Here is a 22,381-nt window from a genome sequence, read left to right on the forward strand (position 1 = left end):
AATCAAGTTTTATTATCACGTCCTAGGTATTCTGATTTACAAAATTATTTGGCTAGAACATCTGTCTTTTTTTAACACCATAAAGAATTTCATTTTCAAATAATATTAAATTTATAATTATTGATGGTTGATATCAAATAGTTAATAAAAGAAGTGATTAAGTTGACGGAGGTCCTCTAACCCTCTTTTAACATTTCGAGGGGCCCAACTGTGATTTCTGGACCAAATTGTAAAATTGGGTTGAAGTACAATTTCTATATTTTTTAGGGTGTAAACTATAAATTCTAAGTTTTTTGTAGTTTCTGGACTTAAATGCAATTTATGTTACCAAAATTCATACTATTTTTGAGATTAGATAATACCAGAATTTAAAAAAATTTAAATTATCAAGTTGATGTTACCAAATTAATTTAAAATTTCTATGTTTTTTTTAAATATTTCTTAATTTTTATTCACAGATTTTTATTTGAAGTTTTGGACGCATAGATCATAATGAATGGTGTTGATCGTTAATATTGACACTCAAATATGTGCTTTTACAGATGAGTGTAACTAAGTTAATACATGGAGAGTTGTGCTCTCTGAAGTGAACATGTCTCGAGCGGTCTGCATTAGACATATGCATCCTATTCTACTAAGAATTTGAGATAGCATATGATATCCAAATTTGCCCAAACCACATTCAAATGAAAACGAAATGAAAAAAGATTTTAAAATAGAAATGTTTACTCAAAAAGGATATTCCTACTCAAAGTTATAATCATATGATTGAAAATTTTATGTTTTTCTTCCTGTAATTGAAATTGGGCTCTCTGTTTTTGTTCCTTTCATGTCAAAATTTTCACATGATTCAAAAAAGATTGAACTTTGAATGGTGTTAAGTCGGTTGTTAAACTGATGAGTTGACGAATTATCTCTATATGTTTCTTGTCAAGTAAACGAAAAAGAAAAAGCCCAGAATTTTCATCATGTAGGAAATCAGCATGAACTTGACACACATAACATTGTTTAGCATACGCTACTGCATCTGCTATCCTTATCGGCCAGTAGTAACCTAAATGACGAAGTCAGTCCTACATACCACCTATATTTTTTTTTTGACAGAAGCCACCTTAAATTGCCTACATCTTTCACATGTCATACATAATCGTATTTTTAGCTCAAAACACGTGAAATGCTGATTTTACCCCTAACTGTAGCACGTGCAGAGCACGTATGCCTTAATTTATTACTAAAATATAGGTTTTTTTCAATATTAGTCCCCCAAATCTTTCCTATTTTAGTTCCAAGACTACCGAAGGTAACAAATAAAATTAGTAATATAGATGATATATGTTCATTTACTTTTAGTTTACAAATACAATCTTAAATATTGTATTAATAGGCGACATCAGTGAGTTTTTAGGAAGTTTTAAGCCATCTCTTTACAATTGACCAATGGCCACCCCAAGTTCTAACATATGTATTCACAAGCTTGGAAACTGGACCCCACCCCCATATTGTACGAATTGACAGTTCGGATGTCAGCCCCCACTTTATTCACTCAAAGCGATAATAATAATATTGTCATTATTAAAAGGGAAAATTATGTCAATGCCCCAAAAGTAATAACTTCATGTGACCTGGTCCCTCTACTACTTTTTCCATTGTAGTTCAGCCCTAAAAAATATCACATCATCTGATTCAGCCCTTTTTTATGTGATTCAGTCCTTTACTCTACGCCAACTAAACACAAAGAGAGAGAAATAACTATAAATGTCAAAAAATACCCTTATTTCCTCCTCTCTCTTCCTTCTCTCCAGATCTAAGTCTGATCCTTCTTCCTCTTCTTCTCTCCTCCTCTCTCCTAACCCATTTCCTTCCTCCTCTCTCTCTTCCTTCTTTTTCTCTTAGACACTGACATTGCCCTCTGCCACCGCCGATCTTGCGTGCATGCTCCGGCCATATTATTTGCTATATTTCTCCCACTAATTTTTCCCGATCTCTCTTTCTTCCCCACCCCCATCCCAAAACTAAAAAAAACCCTAATTTTTCCCGACACTAAAGGTGAAGAGGTGACGAAAAACAAGACGGAGGAGGCGGTGCCGAAGGCGGATGAGGAGGAGTTCAATGCAGTCACAAGTTCCCCCAAAAACTCATTTTAAGTCCAATTTAAATCATGTTAAGTCTAATTCAACTTACTTTAAGTCTAAAAATAAGTTGCATTAGACTTAACATGTAAGTCCAAATTGATTTATGTTAAGTCTAATTTTAGTTTAATTTAATTCCTTTTAAGTCTAATTTAAATCATGTTAAGTCTAATTCAACTTGTTTTAAGTCTAAAAATAAGTTAATTTAAACTTAACTTGAATTATGTTAAGTCTAATTCAACTTATTTTGAGTCTAATTTCTAGTTAAGTCCAGTTTGGTTCGTGTTAAGTCCAGTTTGGTTTATGTTAAGTCTAATTTAATTTATTTTAAGTCTAATTTAATTCATTTTATGTCTAATTTAATTCATTTTAAGTCTATGTAGGCTGTCTAAAAATCACTGCAGATAGCTGATCCCCATCAAACACCGATGATGGAAGTTACAATTTGACGGCTTCCAGAAGGCTACACTTTAAAGACTTTCATGTAGATCGATGAAGGTTACAATCTGACGATCTTCACAACAACTGATGAAAGCTCTAATCAACAGCCTTCACAATCAACATCAGGAGTTACAATCTGACGACTCTCACATATCAAAGAGCTAAAGCAAAGATTACAAAATGACGATCTTTGCAACGCTTTAACAGAAAGAGACTACAAATCGACGGTCTCTTCAAATCAAGACGCGGAAGTCCTCCCTGCGTACCAGCATCAAGATGCACTGCGTTCACAGCCGCTGACGCAGTGCAAACGCAACTCACATTCAGCTCCAAACGCTGCAAACGGGGCTCAGATCCAGCTGCCAACACAGCTCATGTTCGACCGCAAACGCACCCTCCGAAAGCTACAAACACAGATTCCAAATCGCTACAAACGCAGCTTCCAATTGCTTCCAGACGCTGCGTCCGAGCTTCCAGACACTGCGTTTGAATGCAGAATTCACACCAGAATGCGGATTTTGCGTTTGACTCGTTCAAACACGAGCTGAACGGTTTCAAAACCGTTTCCTACGATCTGAGGGGATCACAACTCCACTCAGGAGTGATTTAAGGAGTGGTTACATCCCAAAAGCCCCACTTAGGAGCGAATTAAGGAGGCGGTTACACCCCTTAATCCCCTATAAATAACTAAGAAATCAGCTTAGTTCGGATCCTTCTCCTTGGCAGTAAAGAAGAGATCCTGAGGCAAGAGTTTTGGAGGAGGAGAGGGGGGAATATCTTTGGATCTTTGATAATTTTGGAGATCTAGAGATCAGCTTCTTCGGATCATCTTCTCAGCAGCAGATTCTTGGAGCTTTCTTCGTCCTTGGCTTGTCTAACCAATTACGGTTAAGATCAATCAACTCTTTTAAAAGAGTTTAAACTCGCTCTGAGTTATCAACTTGTTCAGAGTTTCAAACTTACCATGCAAGTCCTCCACAACGTCAAATCGTGAGTAGAAGACCACGTTCTAGTGACACAAGACGTTCGGATCGTCAACGGAGAGAAAACTCGACGCGAGCATTCGAGGGAGGCACTCCATCGCCACCGTGAAGAACCCAAATTTAAACAAAGGGGAGAATTCAGATCGATTCTCCTCTCTTTTGTAATCGGAAATCCAAATTGTAATTAAGATCGAGAAAATACAAGTCAATTTTCTTTCATTCTTTTTACTATAAATTTTCCACCAAACAGTCTAATTTAAATTATGTTAAGTATAATTCAACTTGTTTATAAGTCTAAAAGTAAGTTAAATTAGACTTAGCATGAATCATGTTAAGTCTAATTCAACTTATTTTAAGTCTAATTTCTAGTTAACTCCAATTTGATTCATGGTAAGTCCAATTTGATTCATGTCGTGTTAACTCCAATTTGATTTATGTTAAGTGCAATTTGATTTATATTAAGTCTAACTTAATTCCTTTTAAGTCTAATTTAAATCATGTTAAGTCTAATTCAACTAGTTTTAAGTCTAATTTAACTTATTTTAAGTCTAATTTAGTTAAGTCCAATTTGATTCATGTTAAGTCCAATTTGATTCATGTCGTGTTAAGTCCAAATTGATTTATGTTAAGTCTAATTTAATTCCTTTTAAGTCTAACTTAAAAAAACCGATAGCTTGGATGTTTTGTGAAATTTGTAATTTTTATTTGAACATTGTGGAAAGATGAAAGATATAAAGATATACCAGCTAAATGTGATTTAAAAAAAAAAATTGATGTTAAGTTCAAGTCCAAGGTGGAATATTAAGTCTAATGAGTTAAAAGCAAAGCCCAAGAGCTTGTATGTTAAGTCTATTTGCTTGAATAATAAATCTAATAGCTTGTATGTTAAGTCTATTGGGTTGAATAATAAATCAAATTTGTTGAATATTAGATGTAATGAATTACGTGTTAAATCCAATTTGGTTCGTGTTAAGTTCAATTAAGTTTGTGTCAAGTTGGTTCATGTTAAGTTTGGTTCTTGTTAAGTCCAGTTTGATTCATGTTAAGTCCAGTTTGGTTCATATTAAGTCAAATTTGGTTCTTGTTTAGTCCAGTTTGGTTCTTGTTTAGTCCAGTTTGGTTCATGTTAAGTCCAGTTTGGTTTGTGTTAAGTCTAATTTAATTCATTTGAAGTCTAATTAATTCATTTTAAGTCCAATTTAAATCATGTTATGTCTAATCCAACTTGTTTTAAATAAAAAAACAAGTTAAATTGGACTCAACATAAATCAAATTGGACTTAACATAAATCAAATTGGACTAACATGACATGAATCAAATTGGACTTAATTAGAAATTAGACTTAAAATAAGTGGAATTAGACTTAACGAGATTTATGTTAAGTCTAATTTAACTTGTTTTTAGACTTAAAACATGTTGAATTAAACTTAACATGATTTAAATTAGACTTAAAAGTAATCAAGTTAGACTTAACATAAATCAAATTGGACTTAACACAAATTAAATTGGACTTAACACGATATGAATCAAATTGGACTTAACTAGAAATTAAACTTAAAATAAGTTGAATTAGACTTGACATGATTTAAGTTGGACTTAAAATGAAATAAATTAGACTTAAAATGAATTAAATTAGACTTAACACGAACCAAACTGGACTTAACACGAACCAAACTGGACTTAATATGAACCAAACTGGACTTAACTAGAAATTAGAGTTAAAATAAGTTGAATTAGACTTAATATATTAATGTTAAGTCTAATTTAACTTATTTTTAGTCTTAAAACAAGTTAAATTAGACTTAACATGATTTAAATTAGACTTAAAAGGAATTAAATTAAACTTAACATAAATGAAATTGCATTTAACATAAATCAAATTGGACCTAACACGACATGAATCAAATTGGATTTAACATGAATCAAATTGGACTTAATTAGAAATTAGAGTTAAAATAAGTTGAATTAGACTTAACGTGATTCTTGTTAAGTCTAATTTAACTTATTTTTAGACTTGAAACAAGTTGAATTAGACTTAACATGATTTAAGTTGGACTTAAAATGAATTAAATTAGACTTAAAATAAATTAAATTAGACTTAGCATGATTTAAGTTGGACTTAAAAAGAATTAAATTAGACATAAAATAAAATAAATTAGACCTAACACGAACCAAACTGGACTTAACACGAACCAAGTTGGATTTAACTAGAAATTAGACTTAAAATAATTTAAATTAGACTTAACATGATTTATGTTAAATCTAATTTAACTTATTTTTAGACTTAAAACAAGTTGAATTAGACTTAACATGATTTAAAATTAGACTTAAAATGAATTAAATTAGACTTAAAATGAGTTTTTGTGGAACTTATGACGGCCTCGAGCTCCTCCTCGTCCTCCTCCGGCACCGCCTCCACCGTCTTGTTCTTCACCACCTCTTCGCCTTTAGTGTCGGGAAAATTGAAGGCTTTTTTTAGTTTTGAGGGGAAAGAAAGAGAGATCAGGGAAAATTAATGGGAGAAAAGAAACGAACAATATGACCGGAGCGTGCACGCAAGGTCGGTGGTGGCGGAGGGCAATGTCGGCGTCTGAGAGAAAAAGGAGGAAGAGAGAGATGAGGAAGGAAATGAGTTAGGAGAGAGGAGGAGGGGAGAAGAGGAAGGAGGATTAGACTTAGATCTGAAGAGAAGGAAGAGAAAGGAGGAAATGATGGTATTTTTGATTTTTATGTTTGGTTCTCTTTTTATGCTTAGTTAGCCTAGAGTAAAGGGCTGAATCACAAAAAAGGACCGAAGCAGATAGTGTGATCTTTTTTAGGGCGAACGACAATGGAAAAAAATGAAAGGGCAGCTCACGTGTTATTACTTTTGGAGCCTTACACAATTTTCCGATATTAAAAAGCAAAAAAAAAACGAAGTAAAAAATCAATCCAAAATTTTCGAAAACCTCGATAAAGTTAGGGTTTTCCCTGTCGGGCTCTCAGTCCCCGCGGGCGACTCTATCTGTCGTCGGATTAAATCGATGCAGTAGAGAGAAACTCTACGCCTAAACCCTAATTTCTTCACTCTCGTGAAGCTGGGGAGCCTCAGCACGATGAATGTCCCAATTATTGGTAATCTCTTTTTCTTCTCTCTCTCTCTCTCTAGATTTTCCTGCGTCTGTTGCTAATTTATTAGGGTTTTTTTATTGGAAAAAGATCCATTGCAGGGAGATTTCCCAGAAGTTATAGAGGATTATTTGCAGCATGGGATCATGAAATGTATTGCCTTCAACAGGAGAGGAACTCTTCTTGCTGGTAAGTGCTTTATGATCAAAATTAGGTATTGATCAGTAAATTGTGTTAAAAGATAGTTTCTCCCTCTTATTTGAACTTTTCCCGGCTAAAGATCAGTACTTTAGTTTGTGTGCTTGGCAACCGGCAATTAGATAGACTGTGGAAAAGATGAGAAATTGACTTCACCTTCTACTTTTATCCTGCTTCATGTTTGGCAATTGGAAAACGGTCTTGAAAGTAAATGTAAGGTGGAGCGTGCCACATTAGCTTTTTAGCCTCTTTCGTTTCTAAAAATACCTGAGAAAGTGAATTGTGAGGATGGAGAAATTAAATTTTTATTCTCTCTTCTTACCATTTTATACCGTTTTAATTTTAAATATTCACTTCTTACTATTTACTTTCCATTTCAACCAGACACGACAGAAAATGGATGCCGGATAAGCATCCTCTTCCAAACACGATTTACAGTAGACCGTCATGAGAAAGTACTTTATTTTCACTTTCTTTTTTTTATTACCAAATACATGGTTGCATGGAACATGGCTCGTTCCGATTCACGGGACAAGAGCGGGAGCGTGGTAAGCCACTCATTTGGAATTGGGGGCGAGGGGGCAGGCTTGTACAATATGCTACGTAACATGATACACTTTATCTTTGGTATTTAAATATAGGAATATGAGGTTTTACAAGAGACAAATTCAAGAAATATGTTAGTTGGTATCACTAATTGTAAAAGAGCCTTGAGAATCGTGTTATAATTAAGGTATGCATACTTTAGAATCGTGTTATAATTAAGGTATGCATACTTTAGTTGCTTAATTTCTCATGCTTTTTGTTTATTTTCTGAATAATAGTTATATATTTTTTAGAGTTTTAACTAGTTTGAGTTCTAAATCTGGTCGCTGGAATAGGCGAACTGGGTCGGGTTCTACTGTGATCCAGTGACTAAACCATATACCCTGTCTAGGACTGCTGAACCTGTAGTCGACAGTCGCGTATAGATTCCACGTTTTGGGAATCTTTGGGCAAACACACCCTTTAGAGGCAAAAATAGCAAAAGAAGCAATTTTATATGTGGAAGGAAAGATATATATTCTATTGTGCCAATCACAGTTTGTTTTGGAAAGTTAGTTAAATCATTGGGAAAAAAACTTATTTTATGGAGACTCATCAAGGATTAAAAAAGATATAAATTATATAGTGCCAATCGTAGTTTGTTTTGGAAAGTTAGTTAAATCATTGGGAAAAAACTTATTTTATGTAGACTGATGATCAAGGATTTAGACTTGTATGAACACAGGTTCTTATTGAAAATTTGAAGATTTTGTTGGCTATGCTAATAAGTTAAAATTGGCAAGGTTCTGGGTTGTGATAGTGCTTTAGATGTGAAAGATTGTGTTTTGCACTATGTATTGTAGGAAACAATGTTGCAAAAGCTTACTTGGTTTTTCACAACTTTTTTTTCCTTGTGTTGAGATGTGGCATATTGAGTTGTTTAAGTTTATTTTTATGGCTTGTTGCATACTTAAATCTACCGTGCCAGTAGTGTATGCATTGCTGATCTAGGTAGTTGAATGCCGGACAAGGGTGTTATACAAGCTGACTTGAAGTTTCTTTTTTTCATGAGTAGAAAAAACATGTAAAGATGGATCATGCAATGGTTACAAACTTGAGGTTTCTTTTTTTCATGAGAATTGAATGACTTGAAGTTTTTTTTTCATGAGTAGAAAAAACATGTAAAGATGGATCATGCAGTGGTTACAAACTTTTAGTTTCTGCTTCTCTTAAAAAGTAAAAAAGACAAAAGAAAAGCTCTTTTCTTTGAATTTAGATTTCATATTTCTGTTTAGTTAGCCAAGGTTTCTATTTGTTTCCATAAGAGCTGTTTTTCTGAATGGAGAAGTAGGGAAGAAATGAATTTGATATGCATTGGAGAAAGGCATATGCAACAACATACCGTTGTATGGTAACTAGTTTTTCGACTATTATCAACAACATACTTGCTGGAACTGTCTTCAAACATCAACCTTTGACAATTTGATTATTTAACTCACCTCTGTTTAATGCCTGTATAAGGAACAGGTCCAAATCCTTTTTCTTCCATTTCATCGTCTCAGGATAGCCCATTCATGTTACTGATTTATTAGGTTTATCCAATCACATGGATGTTTATCTTTTCAGCAAGATATGAACTTTTCCTCATTCTTTATACCGTGTCTCTTTCTGTGCCATCTTTTTTGACCCACAAACACTTTCATTGCTAGTGGTTGGACACCATTTTTGGCACTATCGTTCACTAAAAACATGCAATATATTTTCCTACGCAGCTATAAATCATAACATAATTTCTTTTAATCTTCCACTGACCTTGTTCTTTTGCGTATGGTTTACGCTAGATGCTTCAGTATGTGTTTGCCAGGACATTTGATTACTGAATAAATTTTCCCAAATATTTGGGCTAGTTCTTTTGCTCGCTGTAGGACATAAATCATTTTTCATTTGCTTTCCTTCACAAAACCTGGGTATATTTATGTATTTCCTTCTTGTTGACTTCAATCCTGTTTGATTTTATTGTTCATAAGTACCTATTGGCAATGCATGCCTTGGCAGTGTGATCTAATAAGGATGTACTGAAAATGTGAACATTGTTAAGTTGGCAAAAGATTGTTGTTTGTTGGTGAAGCACCATTTGGCTTCTTATAGCTTTTGTTTGATGACAAACGAAGTCAAGGTTCCACAATAAATATCACATGTTTACCATTATCGTAAAATTCTTTTTGTAAGGTGGTTTCACATGTTCTGATTGCATAGGTTTTTTTAGCCTCATGTTTTTGGTTTTCTTTTGTAGATTATGACATGAATGGACAACACGATTGTTACAACAATCACTGTCTTATGCATGCCATCAAAAAATTATTAGTATTTATCATTTGAAAAATTGTCTTAAGTAATAATTTAAAGTTCTTATATGGCGAGTTAAACACATCATTAAGTCGTACAATAGGACAAAATTGTTGTGTTTTTATATGGCAACAAATCTGATCTAATATGGAACAAAAGGGTGACAAAATCAATTTGTGGGCCAATGGGCCATCAATGTGGAGAACTAGAAGAAATTTAATATATGATAGCAGAAGAATGAAGGCAAAAGTACAATCTCGTTCTGGAAGTTAAATTTGAACAGATAATTCTATACTTCTATTAGTTAGTCAGCATTTCTTAATTCACGTGGCTGCCCTAGCAGCACTGCATACAACAATGTGCGTGCATTTGGGGACTTAATTGGTGAAAAGTACCTTCCAATTTCTTCTTTGGGAGCTACTTGTCATATACAGATATATGACGGGGGTTCGAGTTGAATCATGGCACTTACGTCAAACAGCTTTCTGCACAATCTTAGCTTCCATGTCTCCAGCAGTGGGTGCAATTCTGTGCCCATAGAAGCATACTGTTGTGAAGTACAATGTACTCATGCTTAACCTTAACCCAATCAAAGGAAAGTCCTCCAAGAATAAAATATGTGGTAAAAAATATAAAATCTCTAAAAGTGTCTCTTAGGAGTTTCTGAATTTGATAGGAGGGTTCTTCCAACATCTATCCTGGCAGATCCTAGGAAATAAAGTTGCTGGTCCACGTTAAGCACATTTATGTGCTCATGATAAAATCTGTTCGTACTTCTGAAATATTTCCCAACTACTTGTATTCTTTTACTCTAAATATGACTTGTATTTCTCATAGGGGATGAGTTTGATTCACTCATTGATTAGGAAATATATGGTTACTTTCCGTGGGTATTAGTTCGACCATCATACTACTTGGTAGTTATGTAAAATCAAAGGCAACATTTTCTGGTTTGACAGTGTAGCTTTCCAGAGTATGATTTGTAAAGAGTACCAAAGAATATGTGGGACCTACATTATGTTGGAAAACAACCAAAGACTACATTAGCATTTGGGCTAATTGGGCATAGACTGCTGTACTATAAACTAATTGCAGAAAGACACCCTGTGAACTTTTTTGACTCTTTCAATTGTCAAAAATAATTCACTCAAGGGGTCTATCTGCGCTTGGGCAAAGAGTACAAGGGGTCTATCTGCACCAAAAGAACTACAAGGAGTCTATCCGCAATTGGGCGATAGTACAGTTGTATATCTGCAATTAACCGTAGTATTTTAATTCTCTTTGTAATTGAATTTTCTGTTAAAATGACCGAACAACAATGCTTGCTGTCACTGCATCCGGTTTCTCTCATGGCATTCACTTTTATCCGATTGAACTCTTCATGATTTAAAGTCATTTTCCTCTTCTTATATGAATTTTTGCTATTTCTATCTTATTATACTTTTGTACAGGCTTTCCGGTTTCAATGTGATTCTTGTTCCATGTCTTTGGGTGTTTGGTATTTTGGTTTTATTTTTTTTCATTTAATGATCTCAAGCTACCAGCTTATTATTGTGATCCTTTCCGAATAACTATTGGTTTATGTTCTTTTCTCTCAGCTGGCTGCTCAGATGGGAGCTGTGTCATTTGGGATTTTGAGACTAGAGGCGTTGCTAAAGAGCTACGCGATAAAGACTGTGGTTCCCCTATAACTAGTGTTTGCTGGTCTAAGTATGGCCACCAAATACTTGCTTCTGCTATGGATAAGTCATTGACGCTTTGGGATGTTAAAACTGGTAAGAAGATTGCCCGGATTACACTGCAGCAAACTACACTCCTTGTCCGTCTACATCCAGGTTCTTGCACTCCATTTGTTTGCTTGGCTTGCCCCCTTTCTTCTGCCCCCATCCTGGTTGATCTCAACAATGGAAGCTCCACTATACTCCCAGTTTCTGTCTCTGATGCTGGAGCAGGTCTCACCTCCCATCCTCGCAAGCTTGATGGCTCTCCATCTTTTGCACCTACTGCTGCAACGTTCAACAAATATGGTGATCTAGTTTATGTAGGGAACTCCAAAGGTGAGATCCTCATAGTGGATTATAAGGACACTCAGGTTCACGCGATGGTCCCCACTCCTGGAGCATGTTTCATAAAAAATATCGTCTTTAGTAGAAATGGGCAGTATTTGCTAACAAACTCAAACGATCGGATCATTAGAGTCTACGAGAATCTCCTCCCTCAGAAAGGTGCAGCAAAGGAACTTGATGAAATGGAAAGAGCTAGCAGTGAGTTCCAAGGGACCGAGAAGTTGAAAGCGGTTGGTTCTAAGTGTTTGCTTCTTTTTCGAGAGTTTCAGGATGCTGTGACAAAGATACAGTGGAAAGCACCTTGCTTTAGTGGTGATGGTGAGTGGGTTGTCAGTGCTTCTGCTAGCAAAGGAGAGCATAAAATATATATATGGGATCGCTCTGGGTATTTGGTAAAGATCCTTGAAGGGCCTAAAGAAGCTCTAATAGATCTTTTATGGCACCCAGTAAAACCCTTGGTGGTATCTGTTTCTGTTGCTGGCTTGGTTTATATCTGGGCCAAAGATTATACAGAGAATTGGAGTGCATTTGCACCGGAATTCAAGGAGCTCGAGGAGAATGAAGAGTATGTGGAGAGAGAGGATGAATTTGACTTGGTTCCTGAATCCGAGAAGGTAAAAAAGAAAGATTTTATTCACTGGTAGTTTCTCATTTCATATGTCTGTAGTTTTGCTAAAGTGATGACCTGCAGGTGAAAGAGTTGGATATCGATGTAGACGAAGAGGTTGATATCTTGACTGTAGAAAAGGATTCAACGTTTAGTGATTCTGATGCATCACAAGAAGAGCTTTGTTTCCTTCCAGCTGTTCCTTTGCCAGATGTAAATCCAGAGCAGCAAGAAGATAAGTGTGTTGCAAGCTCGCCGAAGGTGGAGGGTAGCAATCAATCTGGTTATCCATTCTTAATTGAATCCAAGCAGAATGGCCAGGCAATACTTCCTGCTTCAAGCCCAGCAGAAGGTACCTGTTCTTGTTGTTGAATTGAGCTGTACTTAAATTACATAAACAATGGGCATGGAGCTTAATGTCCGCCCCTCAAACTGAGTATATTAACCCCCATATTAATAAAGAAACAGGAGCTTTTGGAGATTCTTATTGGGAGATCATCTACTGGGTCCACTGTTATAAATAGCGGTAAATAGCCCCGCAATAACGGCGCTAATAGCGTTAGCGCTCCCTTCCCGTGACGCTATCGCCCGCTATGCTATCGCGCAATAGCGGTGACATATTGCAGAATATGTTTGTTCGTAAAAGCCGCCAATAGTGTGTCATAACGGTAAATAGTGAGCGATTGCATTCGAAATTTGCTTTTTGACTGCTATTTAAAAACGGTTTGAGACTTATTTTTTAAAATTAAACTCAACCATTGACCATTGCATTCCACCGTCTCCTGTGATTTTCAGCATACTCCCGTCACCTTTCATAGCCTCTGGCACCTACCTTGATACTTCCTCTCACCTCCTTCACTGTGAGCTCCTCTTAGGGCAGTACTGTCACCGCTAAGCTCTTCTTCTCGAAGACGACGACTTTTTAACTCCTCCAGTCATTTTCGGTATTACGTGATGGTTACATGTCTATTTCATGTTTAGGATCTCTTTAAATCATCCAATATGTACTTTTAGATTTCTTAGATTTTTCTTAATTTTTTTAGTATTTATACATATCTAAATTAGACCGTTATTTGACTTTGCGCTTTTTACCGCTATTTTGCCGTAATAGCCCGAAATAGCCTTAGCGATGCCTCACCGCTATGCGACGCTATCCGCTATCGATAACCTTGACTGGGTCATCCAAACTAATTAATTGACACAATATTACCGTCTGCATTATCCAAAAAACAATGATTAACACTATTAGTCATGATCTGATCATAGTCAGACGTAAAGAAATATCCTATTCACGGTATGCCGTCAGATATTATCAAATATCAACTTAGTTGTTGTTTCTAAATTTTCCATAAAATGGTGCATTTATTTGTTCACTGTGGTTTCACGACTTGTTAGGAATCAGTACTTACATTGTAGAGTTGCGTCCCGTATATTGTACATTATACTTTTCATGTAACAAACTTAAAAAAAGTTGCGCCCTGAATATTGTATATTATACTTTTCAGGTAACAAACTTAAAAAAAGAGTTAGCAGAAATCGTGAGTAATTTCACATCCTTAATGTTTATTTAAATGCGAAGCTTGTTACGTGGTAAGAATCTTGGGTGCTACAGATGTAAGTGATGTAAACTAGATTATGATTGCTGGATATTGCCATAAATACAACAGTATTGAACTTCAAGACCTTTGTCTAATTGAAAACTGTTATCTTTTCCAGTTGTGGGTAATTCTACTGCAGATGATCCCGAGGGTATCTCTGGTTTGAAGAGGAAGAGGAAGCCATCGGTGAAGGTGCTGGAGTTGTAGGAAGAGAAGTTCCAAAAACCATCAACTAAGACCAAGCCCCTTTGCAGATCTTCAAAATCAAAGACCAAACTTGAAGATGAGGATGATATGAATGGTTATGAATACGAAGATGATGAAACAAATGAATACCTATAAGTCTTTCAAATCAGTAGCCTAAATGGTTGAAACCCATTTAAAGTTGCGGCTTTCAATTTCTTGAAGAGGTTTGGCTGATGCTTTGTTGTCCCTCATATGTAGGAAGGCTTGGGTTCATCCTAATGGAGTGAGTTTGAAACAGTGTAGATGTAGACCTGTATTAATTTGTAAGTGCACCTTGTGCAAAGGAGAGACTGGAAGAATGCTGGCAATGGAAATTCTTTGCACCTTGCAAAAACTCCAAAGCCTGGGTGCAGTGTCATAACATCATTTATTTTTATTCTTATTTTAATATAAGGAAATCATTTTTATTGATATATATCTGAGGATTGGTACAAACCAGTTGATGTTTGTGCTGCTCATGTCTGAAGCATTTGTGCATTTTTTTATTGGTTAGTTATTACTGCAATGCATTATTTATAGAGGACCCTGTGCTATGAGAGCTGAGCTTCTTCCCAGCAATGTTTATATAATAGGACCTTTGCGCTCCAAATTTAGGGAATTTGGTTTTGATTTTCAAATAAACCCATTTCAAAACTATCCCATCCTCTCTAACTGAAGAATTCTTTCTCCATTTTTTCTTTGTCGTCTGTATTTGTGAGAATGATTATCATGGGTTAATTGGAGATTGGAGTTTGACAAAGTGAAGAAAGAACTTGAAGGAAGCCTAATTTTCTGCAGCATTTGGAGACTGTCGCAAAGGAGGTAAATGCTATTGCATAAAAAGTTCTAATTATAATATTAAGACTACTTTCGTATCTAGCTTTCAAATTTATCAGTGAACATTCTAATTTCTGGGGCTTATTTTGATGACAGATTTTGTCAGAAAATTGTGGAGTCTCGTGGCATGTTGAAATACACTACTTAGAACTTAGGCACACATGTTGCAGAAGAGGTAAGAATTTATGTTTTAATATTGGGTTTTATCAGCGGTGTTTTGTTTCGTCGTGACTGTGTTAACGAAGCTTGGGTTTTTTAAGCAGCTAACTAAACCCCATGCTGTTTTGTGATTGGTTGTTTTATGCGTTTGCTGAATAATTTTTCTACATATGTATTTTCATGGAGGAAGTTCAAGTACAACTTTATGTTTTGTGGGAGCTATAACCACTCTTTTATATAACATTGTTACTGTATTACACTTATAGCACTGATTCCTTACTTTTTCATGTAGATAACCATGACCACATTTGACACTTTCATATATTATGGAGGAGAATTAACACACTATCCTGAGTCGTCCTTTAGTAGGGGATTGTTGAATGTTCTTGTCAGTGTTGACCCGGAGATATATTTGGATGGTGTTATTTGGATGATGCCATAGTGAAGCTTTGATATAAGGGTAGTTATAGGGTGTATTAAAGCTTATAAGCCCAAGGTCAGGACATGAACTGGTGGGTGTATGTGCATCGTATCTGTAGTATGTACAAAATATATGCGTGTAATGCAATATAGAGGGCATATGCAGTTTTGACATCTTCGTTATTATGAGTGAAACTGAGTAATACTAGCACTAGGGTGAACTTTAAATATTTGCGCAAGGTAATAAATTACTTATTGTCTGTGCACTTTCAACTTTCAACATCAGGTCTGCCTGTCTTTTTCTTGAGACAGTCCCCCCACCCAAAAAAAAAAAAAAAAACTAAAAAAAACCCCACCCTCTTAAACTCAAAATTTAGGGGTGGATTGGAGCTTGCCAAGGGAATTAAATTCTGAGAGGCTTGAAGATATATGCTTTCATGCACTTTTATGATCACAAAACATTGTCGAAAGAGTCCTCTAGAGTTACTGCTATTTGTGTGAGTAAAGGCAGCTGTTGGAGGTGCATGATTCATGGGATAGCAATAGAAATAGAATACCCTTCCAAATTAAGGGTTAAAAACTATAGAAGACATGCTGACGCTTGTCTTTTCTGGATAGAAAGTACATTGATTTGGTTAGAGAGGATCCAGAATAGACAAAGTGATGAATGTGGTTCTATTCTACTATAGTTGATGATATCTACCTTCATGCAGGTCTCAGATTTTATGCCACTTCAAGGAGAATCTCAAATGTTGAAACCCCTAATGATAAATGTGAAACACTCAGTCACCTTCAGACAAGTGATGAAGATTGTCAGGAGGGATAATAAAGTATTCTACTACTGATAGTGCTAAACTAGTAAGCAATTGGACTAGGTGGAGGTTTAGTAAGACATCGCTAGTGGAAAACATACAATCACTGACATAGCTGGGTAGACGGGGGAAAAAAATCCCCAAAATCCTGCATAAACATGTTTTAAAGGTCAGGTTTGACTTTAAGTCTCAATTGAGTGTAAACCAAACTTACTTTATATGAATCTCAAAGTAGGAGAATTAAATCCTAATTAAGCACCAACTTTTTTTCCTTTTACTTCTCGTGTCTCAAGTATTAGCACCTTTGACTGCCTGTCACGTCTCACCCTTGGTTGCCTGCCTGTATGTCCTTCTTTCTTGATCTCTCTGGCTCTCTTTTGAATCCTCTTAGTTGTCTCTCACAGTATCTTTGTCCCCAAAACATACGTTATTTGGGTCATTAACATTTTTGTAAGCATCGATTTCATTGAACATCTATATATGTGTACATACAGTTAAATATTTGTTTCTACATTCGATGTTTACTAAATATCCCAGATATTCACCGTCCTGCTTCAAAATTTTTTTTCGTGCGGCTGGACTCTGATATCCAACATTACAATACTGGATACAACATAGAGAAATCAACAATAAAGCAACAAAAACATGTTTCCATGTAGTTTAGCTAACAAAATCTATAAAAGTTTATTACTAAAATGTAGAAGGCAAATGAATGGTTAATAATCAAATGGACGGTATATGCAAGTTATTACACTTCATTTGTATATGAATCAAATACTAAAATTTATATGTTTTCCTAATTGAATATAATTGTGTAATTAGACAAGCAATTAACTAATTATTTGTTAACTATTCAATCAGTTTCCATCCATTACTACAACAATCATCAAGCATGAGACACAGATAGAAGACCATGTCTATTCATACTTTAGCAAGAAAACATATTGTGACACTCAACTATAGTCTACACTGTGTCAGGTTTGAAGCAGGGACCCGAAATCTTTGGTGAAGGAAATGAAGCATCCGCCTCCTTCTAAAAGACAATTAAGAAATAGGAGGATAATTGGCGGATGAGAATGAAGAGAAGCAGTTGTAAATGATGTTAAACAAGAGACAGAGCATTGAAGGATGAAGCGTTGACGGATGAAGGTTAGACATTTCTGACATTTATTTGATATCTGTAACATTTTTGTCATCTCTGAGAATATGCCACTTTTGACCCTTAAATGTACCTGCGATTAGGGGGAAAATAAAGTCTAATCCTAGCACAATATTTAACAATAAGGGAAAAGAAACGAAAATTTGAAGAGAAGAAGGATAAGTAATTTTCATATGTGGTTGATCAACTGTCGGTTATTGGAAAGTTACGGTCGATAATGAAATTCAAGGCCTCAGTTGCTTGGTTACTACCAGGCTCCTAGGAGTCTTTCTTGATGTCTTTGACCAACTCTGTCCATGACGACATTGTTACTTTGGAGATGACAATGGATGGTGATTTGAATGAGTGGAGAAAATCTCAAGGCTCATCATCGTCACACTCCGGAATCTTGGTTGTCGAGAATCAAAGTTACAAAAAACGTTAGGTGGCCTAGACATTGGACCCGCCAACTAGAGCTTAGGCGTCTAGATGAGACCCTAGGCTTTTTTTCATTTTTTATTTTTTAATTACAATTATTGATAGTAAATGTCAATGTCAATAGAAAGTTTAAGCGCGGGACTAGCGCCTGGGCAAATTTCTTAAGTAGTGGTGCAAGTGGTTTTGTTGAAGCTCAGAGAAGGTAGATGAGATGTTTGTAGTTGGAGGCTAGAGGAGTTTGGAGGAGGTTGGAGGATGTGGAGGCTGCAACAAAGGAATCACGATAAGGTTTAAAGTGTATAGTTCATGTAGGCGGACTACACTCCTCTAGGCGTTCCCAAAATCTAGGTGGGCAGTCTAGGTATTGCCTACGTGCTAGCGCTAGGCGGGCGGCCATGGTAACGCCTAGGCTTAGGCGTATGCCTAGGAGGGCTTGGCGGAGGCTTTTTCAAACATTATGGAGAATAGAGAAAGTAGTCAAGAAGAGATCATGGAGGAAAATGTATGAGCTGAGGAGAGTTGAAGAATCGATATTAGGATGTCGAATGCTCTCATTGTGGTAAGAAGGGTCACATTGAGAACTGATTCACATTAAAAAGAGAGAAGTATTATGAGAAGTCAAAGAAGTGAGGGAAAAAACACCACCATGGTGGCTGTTAAGTACGATCTTATCATCATTGACTCTAGGGCTTCAGGATCTTTTCACTCACAATTTGACACATTTTGTATCCTACACCTCTGGGAATTGTGGAGTGTTGAGTATGAACAATGAGATGTGTTCGAAGTTGTGAGACTGGGAGAAATTCACTTGAAAACCAAATCCTGGCACTATGTTTTTTTGGTGTGTTTTTAACACTGGTGCTATGTTGTTTCTTAAGAATGTTTATCATGATCCTGACGTTTGTCTCAATCTTTTATCGGTTGGCTGGGGACTAAGTTGCATGAGTACGGGTACATGACATAACATCTTATATATGTATATAATTTACATTAGATCAATATTGTTTTTTCATTTATATAACATCATTGTATAAAAAATAGATGTGAAGTGTAGGATGTATGCCTAAGAAAATGTATGAGGAGTGTTTTAAATTAAAGGATGTGTTATATAATTGACTATACACTTGAATAAACGTACACATATATTTAAGAGTGTCCAAGAAGTTTCGATACGAGTACGGGTACATGTCAGGCAAAGGTACGACTTCAAATAGAAGCACCCAGGTAACATAGGCTGGGAAGCTATTTCGAAAGTCGTCGGTGGAAGCTAAGGTAGAATACTTTGGTGATGGCAAGAGGTGACAAGCGATCAAGTCTCTGTCATACTAAATTCGATGTTTTGGGTGCGAAGGTTAACTTACTGTAGAATATATCTACGTAGTTGTGGTATGAAAGGCTTAGTAATATGAGTGAACAGAGGACCCACCTTTTAGCAAAGAAAAATATTCTTATGGGTTTGAAAAAGTACGAAAAAGTACAATCCTAGAGAACTGTGCACATTTTTTTTTGGTTGAGAAGCGAAGAAGAGTTTCATTCCATATCAAAAACCCTTCACGCGAGCCCAAATGACTCACTTAGTTTTTGCAGTCCGATAAAATAGAAGTCTATTTATGATGCGTTGTACTTTTTCTTACATAGATGATTGCTCCATGAAGCTTTGGGGATATGGATTGAAAAGCGAGGATCAAGTGTTAAATGCTTTCAAGTTATTTCATACTTATGTTGAAAGATAGTCAAGGAAGAATCTGAATTGTATTCGCATGATAATGAAGGCAATATTTGGGTCCTTCTGATGAGTGTGGTAGAGCATGAAGACACCTTCCAAAACACCTTAGCTCAATGGTGGCAAAGTGGCAAAGAGGGTTAACATGACACTTGACGAGAGAGTTCAGTGTTTGCTATCTGAAAGAAAGTTACGAAACTGATTTTGGTGTGATCAAACTTTCGCCTACCCTTCTTCTGGAGGGTTTGTCATGTGATCAATCTTTCTCCTAGTGCTCCTCTAAAGGGTGATGTGCAAACAAGATTTGGTATGGAAAACGCTTCTTACAATCACGTTCATGTGTTTGGATGTGAGGCCTTTGTTCATTTGCTAAAGTGTAAGGGACTTCCTAAAAGATCAAACTATTAAGAGTATTGATAAGACCATCAAGATAATATTTGATGAAGGCAATGACTTCACTGAGTTTGAGCCATTTCACCATGGAGGTGTGTTAAATTTGGTTGAAGCACACAATGTTGAAATACATCAAGTTTCAATAAATGATGAGTATGGAGATTCAGAGGAAGAAGTTATTTGACAACCCACAATAACAATCAGTAGTTTCCACTTCGGGGGTTAAAGTGAAAATAAAAACTGGATGGAAGTAATGCAGGATGAGATGGATTGTTTTTTTTTGGGAAAATTGCTTATATGAACTTGTGTGGTTGCCAAATGATAAGAAAGCATCGGCTAATTGCTGGCTCTTTCAAGTAAAGCAGGATGAAAAATGCTCTCATCTAGGATGCAAAGGTAGATTGGTAGTGTCAAGGATTCAATCAGACAAGGGGAGTAGAGTTTGAGAGAATCTTTTCCCCATGGTTAAAATGTCTTCAATCTGGGTTGTGGGTCTGGCAGCAAAACTTGATTTGGAGATTAAGCATATCAATATGAAGTCAACTTCCCTTCATGGAGGTTTGGAGGAGGAGCTCTATATGGAGCAACTTGAGGGTTTTAAGAAAAAGGACAAAAAGGACAAAATCTACAAACCAATGAAGAGCTTTATAGTTTGGAACAAAGCTCACGATAGTGGTGCAAATAGTTTGCCGCTTCACAGGAAGGTGTGATTATATGAGAACGATGTCGGATTACTTTGTTTTTATCTAATACTTCGTCAATGATGGCTTTTATCATTCTTTTGATGTATACCGATGACATGCTGATTATCGGTTGTATTGCTTTGAGAATCACCAAGTTGAAATATGATCTGGGTAAGTCTTTTTCTATGAAAGATTGGGGCTAATGAAGATCATTCTTGGGTTGTGGATGAGCTGTGATAGGTTATAAGAGAAGTTTGATGTGTTCATGAGAAAGTTTGATTATAAGGGGACGATGTCGGATCATTGTGTTTTAATCCAACACTTCGTTGAGGATAAGTTTGTCATTCTCTTATTGTATGTTGATGGCATGGTAATTATTGTTCGGAATGCTTTGAGAATCACCAAGTTGAAACGTGATATAGGTAATTATTTTGCTATGAAAAAGACTTGGGGGGCGATGAATAGTATGCTCGAGATGCATGTCAATTGGGATACAACAAAGATGTTGTGGTTGTCCTAGGAGAAGTACACTTTAAGCTACATCTTAATCAATGTCTATCAATTGACAAAGCAAGGAGGAAATGTTGAATTTTTCTTATTTATTGGCAGTTTGGAGCTTAATGTATGCATTGGTTTGCTCAAGGCTAAATATTGCTCACATAGTTGGTACTGTTAGCAGATGAGAATATTAGAATGCGCTAAAATGGATACTTGTAGGTCGTAAAAGATGATTCTGAATTTGTATTGATTGATTTGTGTAAGAGAATAGATCTGATCTCTCTTTTGTTTAACGTGGGGTCTTTTGGGGCGAAAGGATGCCTCACTCGATGCTTGAGTTGAGGATGCCTCACTCGATGCTTGAGTTGAGTTTGCTTCCCGTTGACGATTCGAACAAGGTTTGTCGACAAACTTCCTCGTGTGGTAGAAGTTTTGTTTTTTGGAGTTCGAGTATCCGAGCTAGAGTTTGAAGGCCGAGTGTATGTAAGATGCTCTTAATGCTTTCGTTCTCTCAATGCTCTTCGTCCAATGCTCGGTTCCTTCTTTTCTCCTCCGCCGCCCTTTCTTTTGGTAGCCATTAGTGGCTATTTATAGAGAAGAATGGTGTGTAACCGTCTCCTATGAACGTGGGAAGTGGAACAACTACTTCAACATTTTAAACCTTAGTGGTTGGCTTAGTCAAGCAGTGCAGGCGGACTTGACGCTGCAGACGGACTTGCATGTTCAGGCGAGCTTGACGAGCTTGCAGGCGAGTTGGAGCATGCAGGTGAACCTCGTAAGCGAAGTTAAGTGTTCATGCGAACTTAACTCTTGTAGGCGAAATTAAGTGTTCAGGCAAACTTAAGTTCGCACGAGCTATCCTGGTGAAGCTTGATCATCTCAGGCGAGCTTGAATCTGCATGGTTGATTCAGGCTAAGCCGTGTTATCAGGCAAACTTGGCTTTGCCTGCGGAGTCAAGTATTCATGCAAGCTTGAATCTGCATGGTTGATTCAGGCAAAGCCATGCTATCAGGCGAACTTGGCTTTTCCCGCGGAGTCAAGTATTTAGGCGAA

At 36.3% G+C, this 22,381-nt stretch overlaps 1 protein-coding gene across 2 annotated transcripts; it reads left to right on the top strand.

Moving 5' to 3' along the window:
• LOC109837685 (protein RBL) lies at window positions 6,470–14,662 on the top strand. 2 transcript variants are annotated; one of them, XM_020406016.1, is made up of 5 exons: window positions 6,470–6,667; window positions 6,752–6,850; window positions 11,329–12,410; window positions 12,488–12,755; window positions 13,909–14,050. In XM_020406016.1, the coding sequence occupies exons 1-5, from the start codon at window positions 6,649–6,651 to the stop codon at window positions 13,947–13,949; spliced, it is 1,509 nt and encodes a 502-aa protein (XP_020261605.1). In that variant the 5' UTR covers window positions 6,470–6,648; the 3' UTR covers window positions 13,950–14,050. The 2 variants fall into 2 exon arrangements, with proteins under 2 accessions (XP_020261605.1, XP_020261604.1); XM_020406015.1 differs by lacking the exon at window positions 13,909–14,050 and adding an exon at window positions 14,120–14,662 and having other exon boundaries at window positions 6,471–6,667.

This window comes from Asparagus officinalis, chromosome 4 (genome assembly GCF_001876935.1).
Source record: "Asparagus officinalis chromosome 4, Aspof.V1, whole genome shotgun sequence".
NCBI classification, from domain to species: domain Eukaryota; kingdom Viridiplantae; phylum Streptophyta; class Magnoliopsida; order Asparagales; family Asparagaceae; genus Asparagus; species Asparagus officinalis.

Coding starts and splice junctions, on each gene's coding strand:
- LOC109837685 (XM_020406015.1), top strand. Junction 6,851..11,328: donor GAGAGGAACTCTTCTTGCTG/GTAAGTGCTTTA, acceptor CTTTTCTCTCAG/CTGGCTGCTCAGATGGGAGC. Junction 12,411..12,487: donor TGGTTCCTGAATCCGAGAAG/GTAAAAAAGAAA, acceptor GATGACCTGCAG/GTGAAAGAGTTGGATATCGA.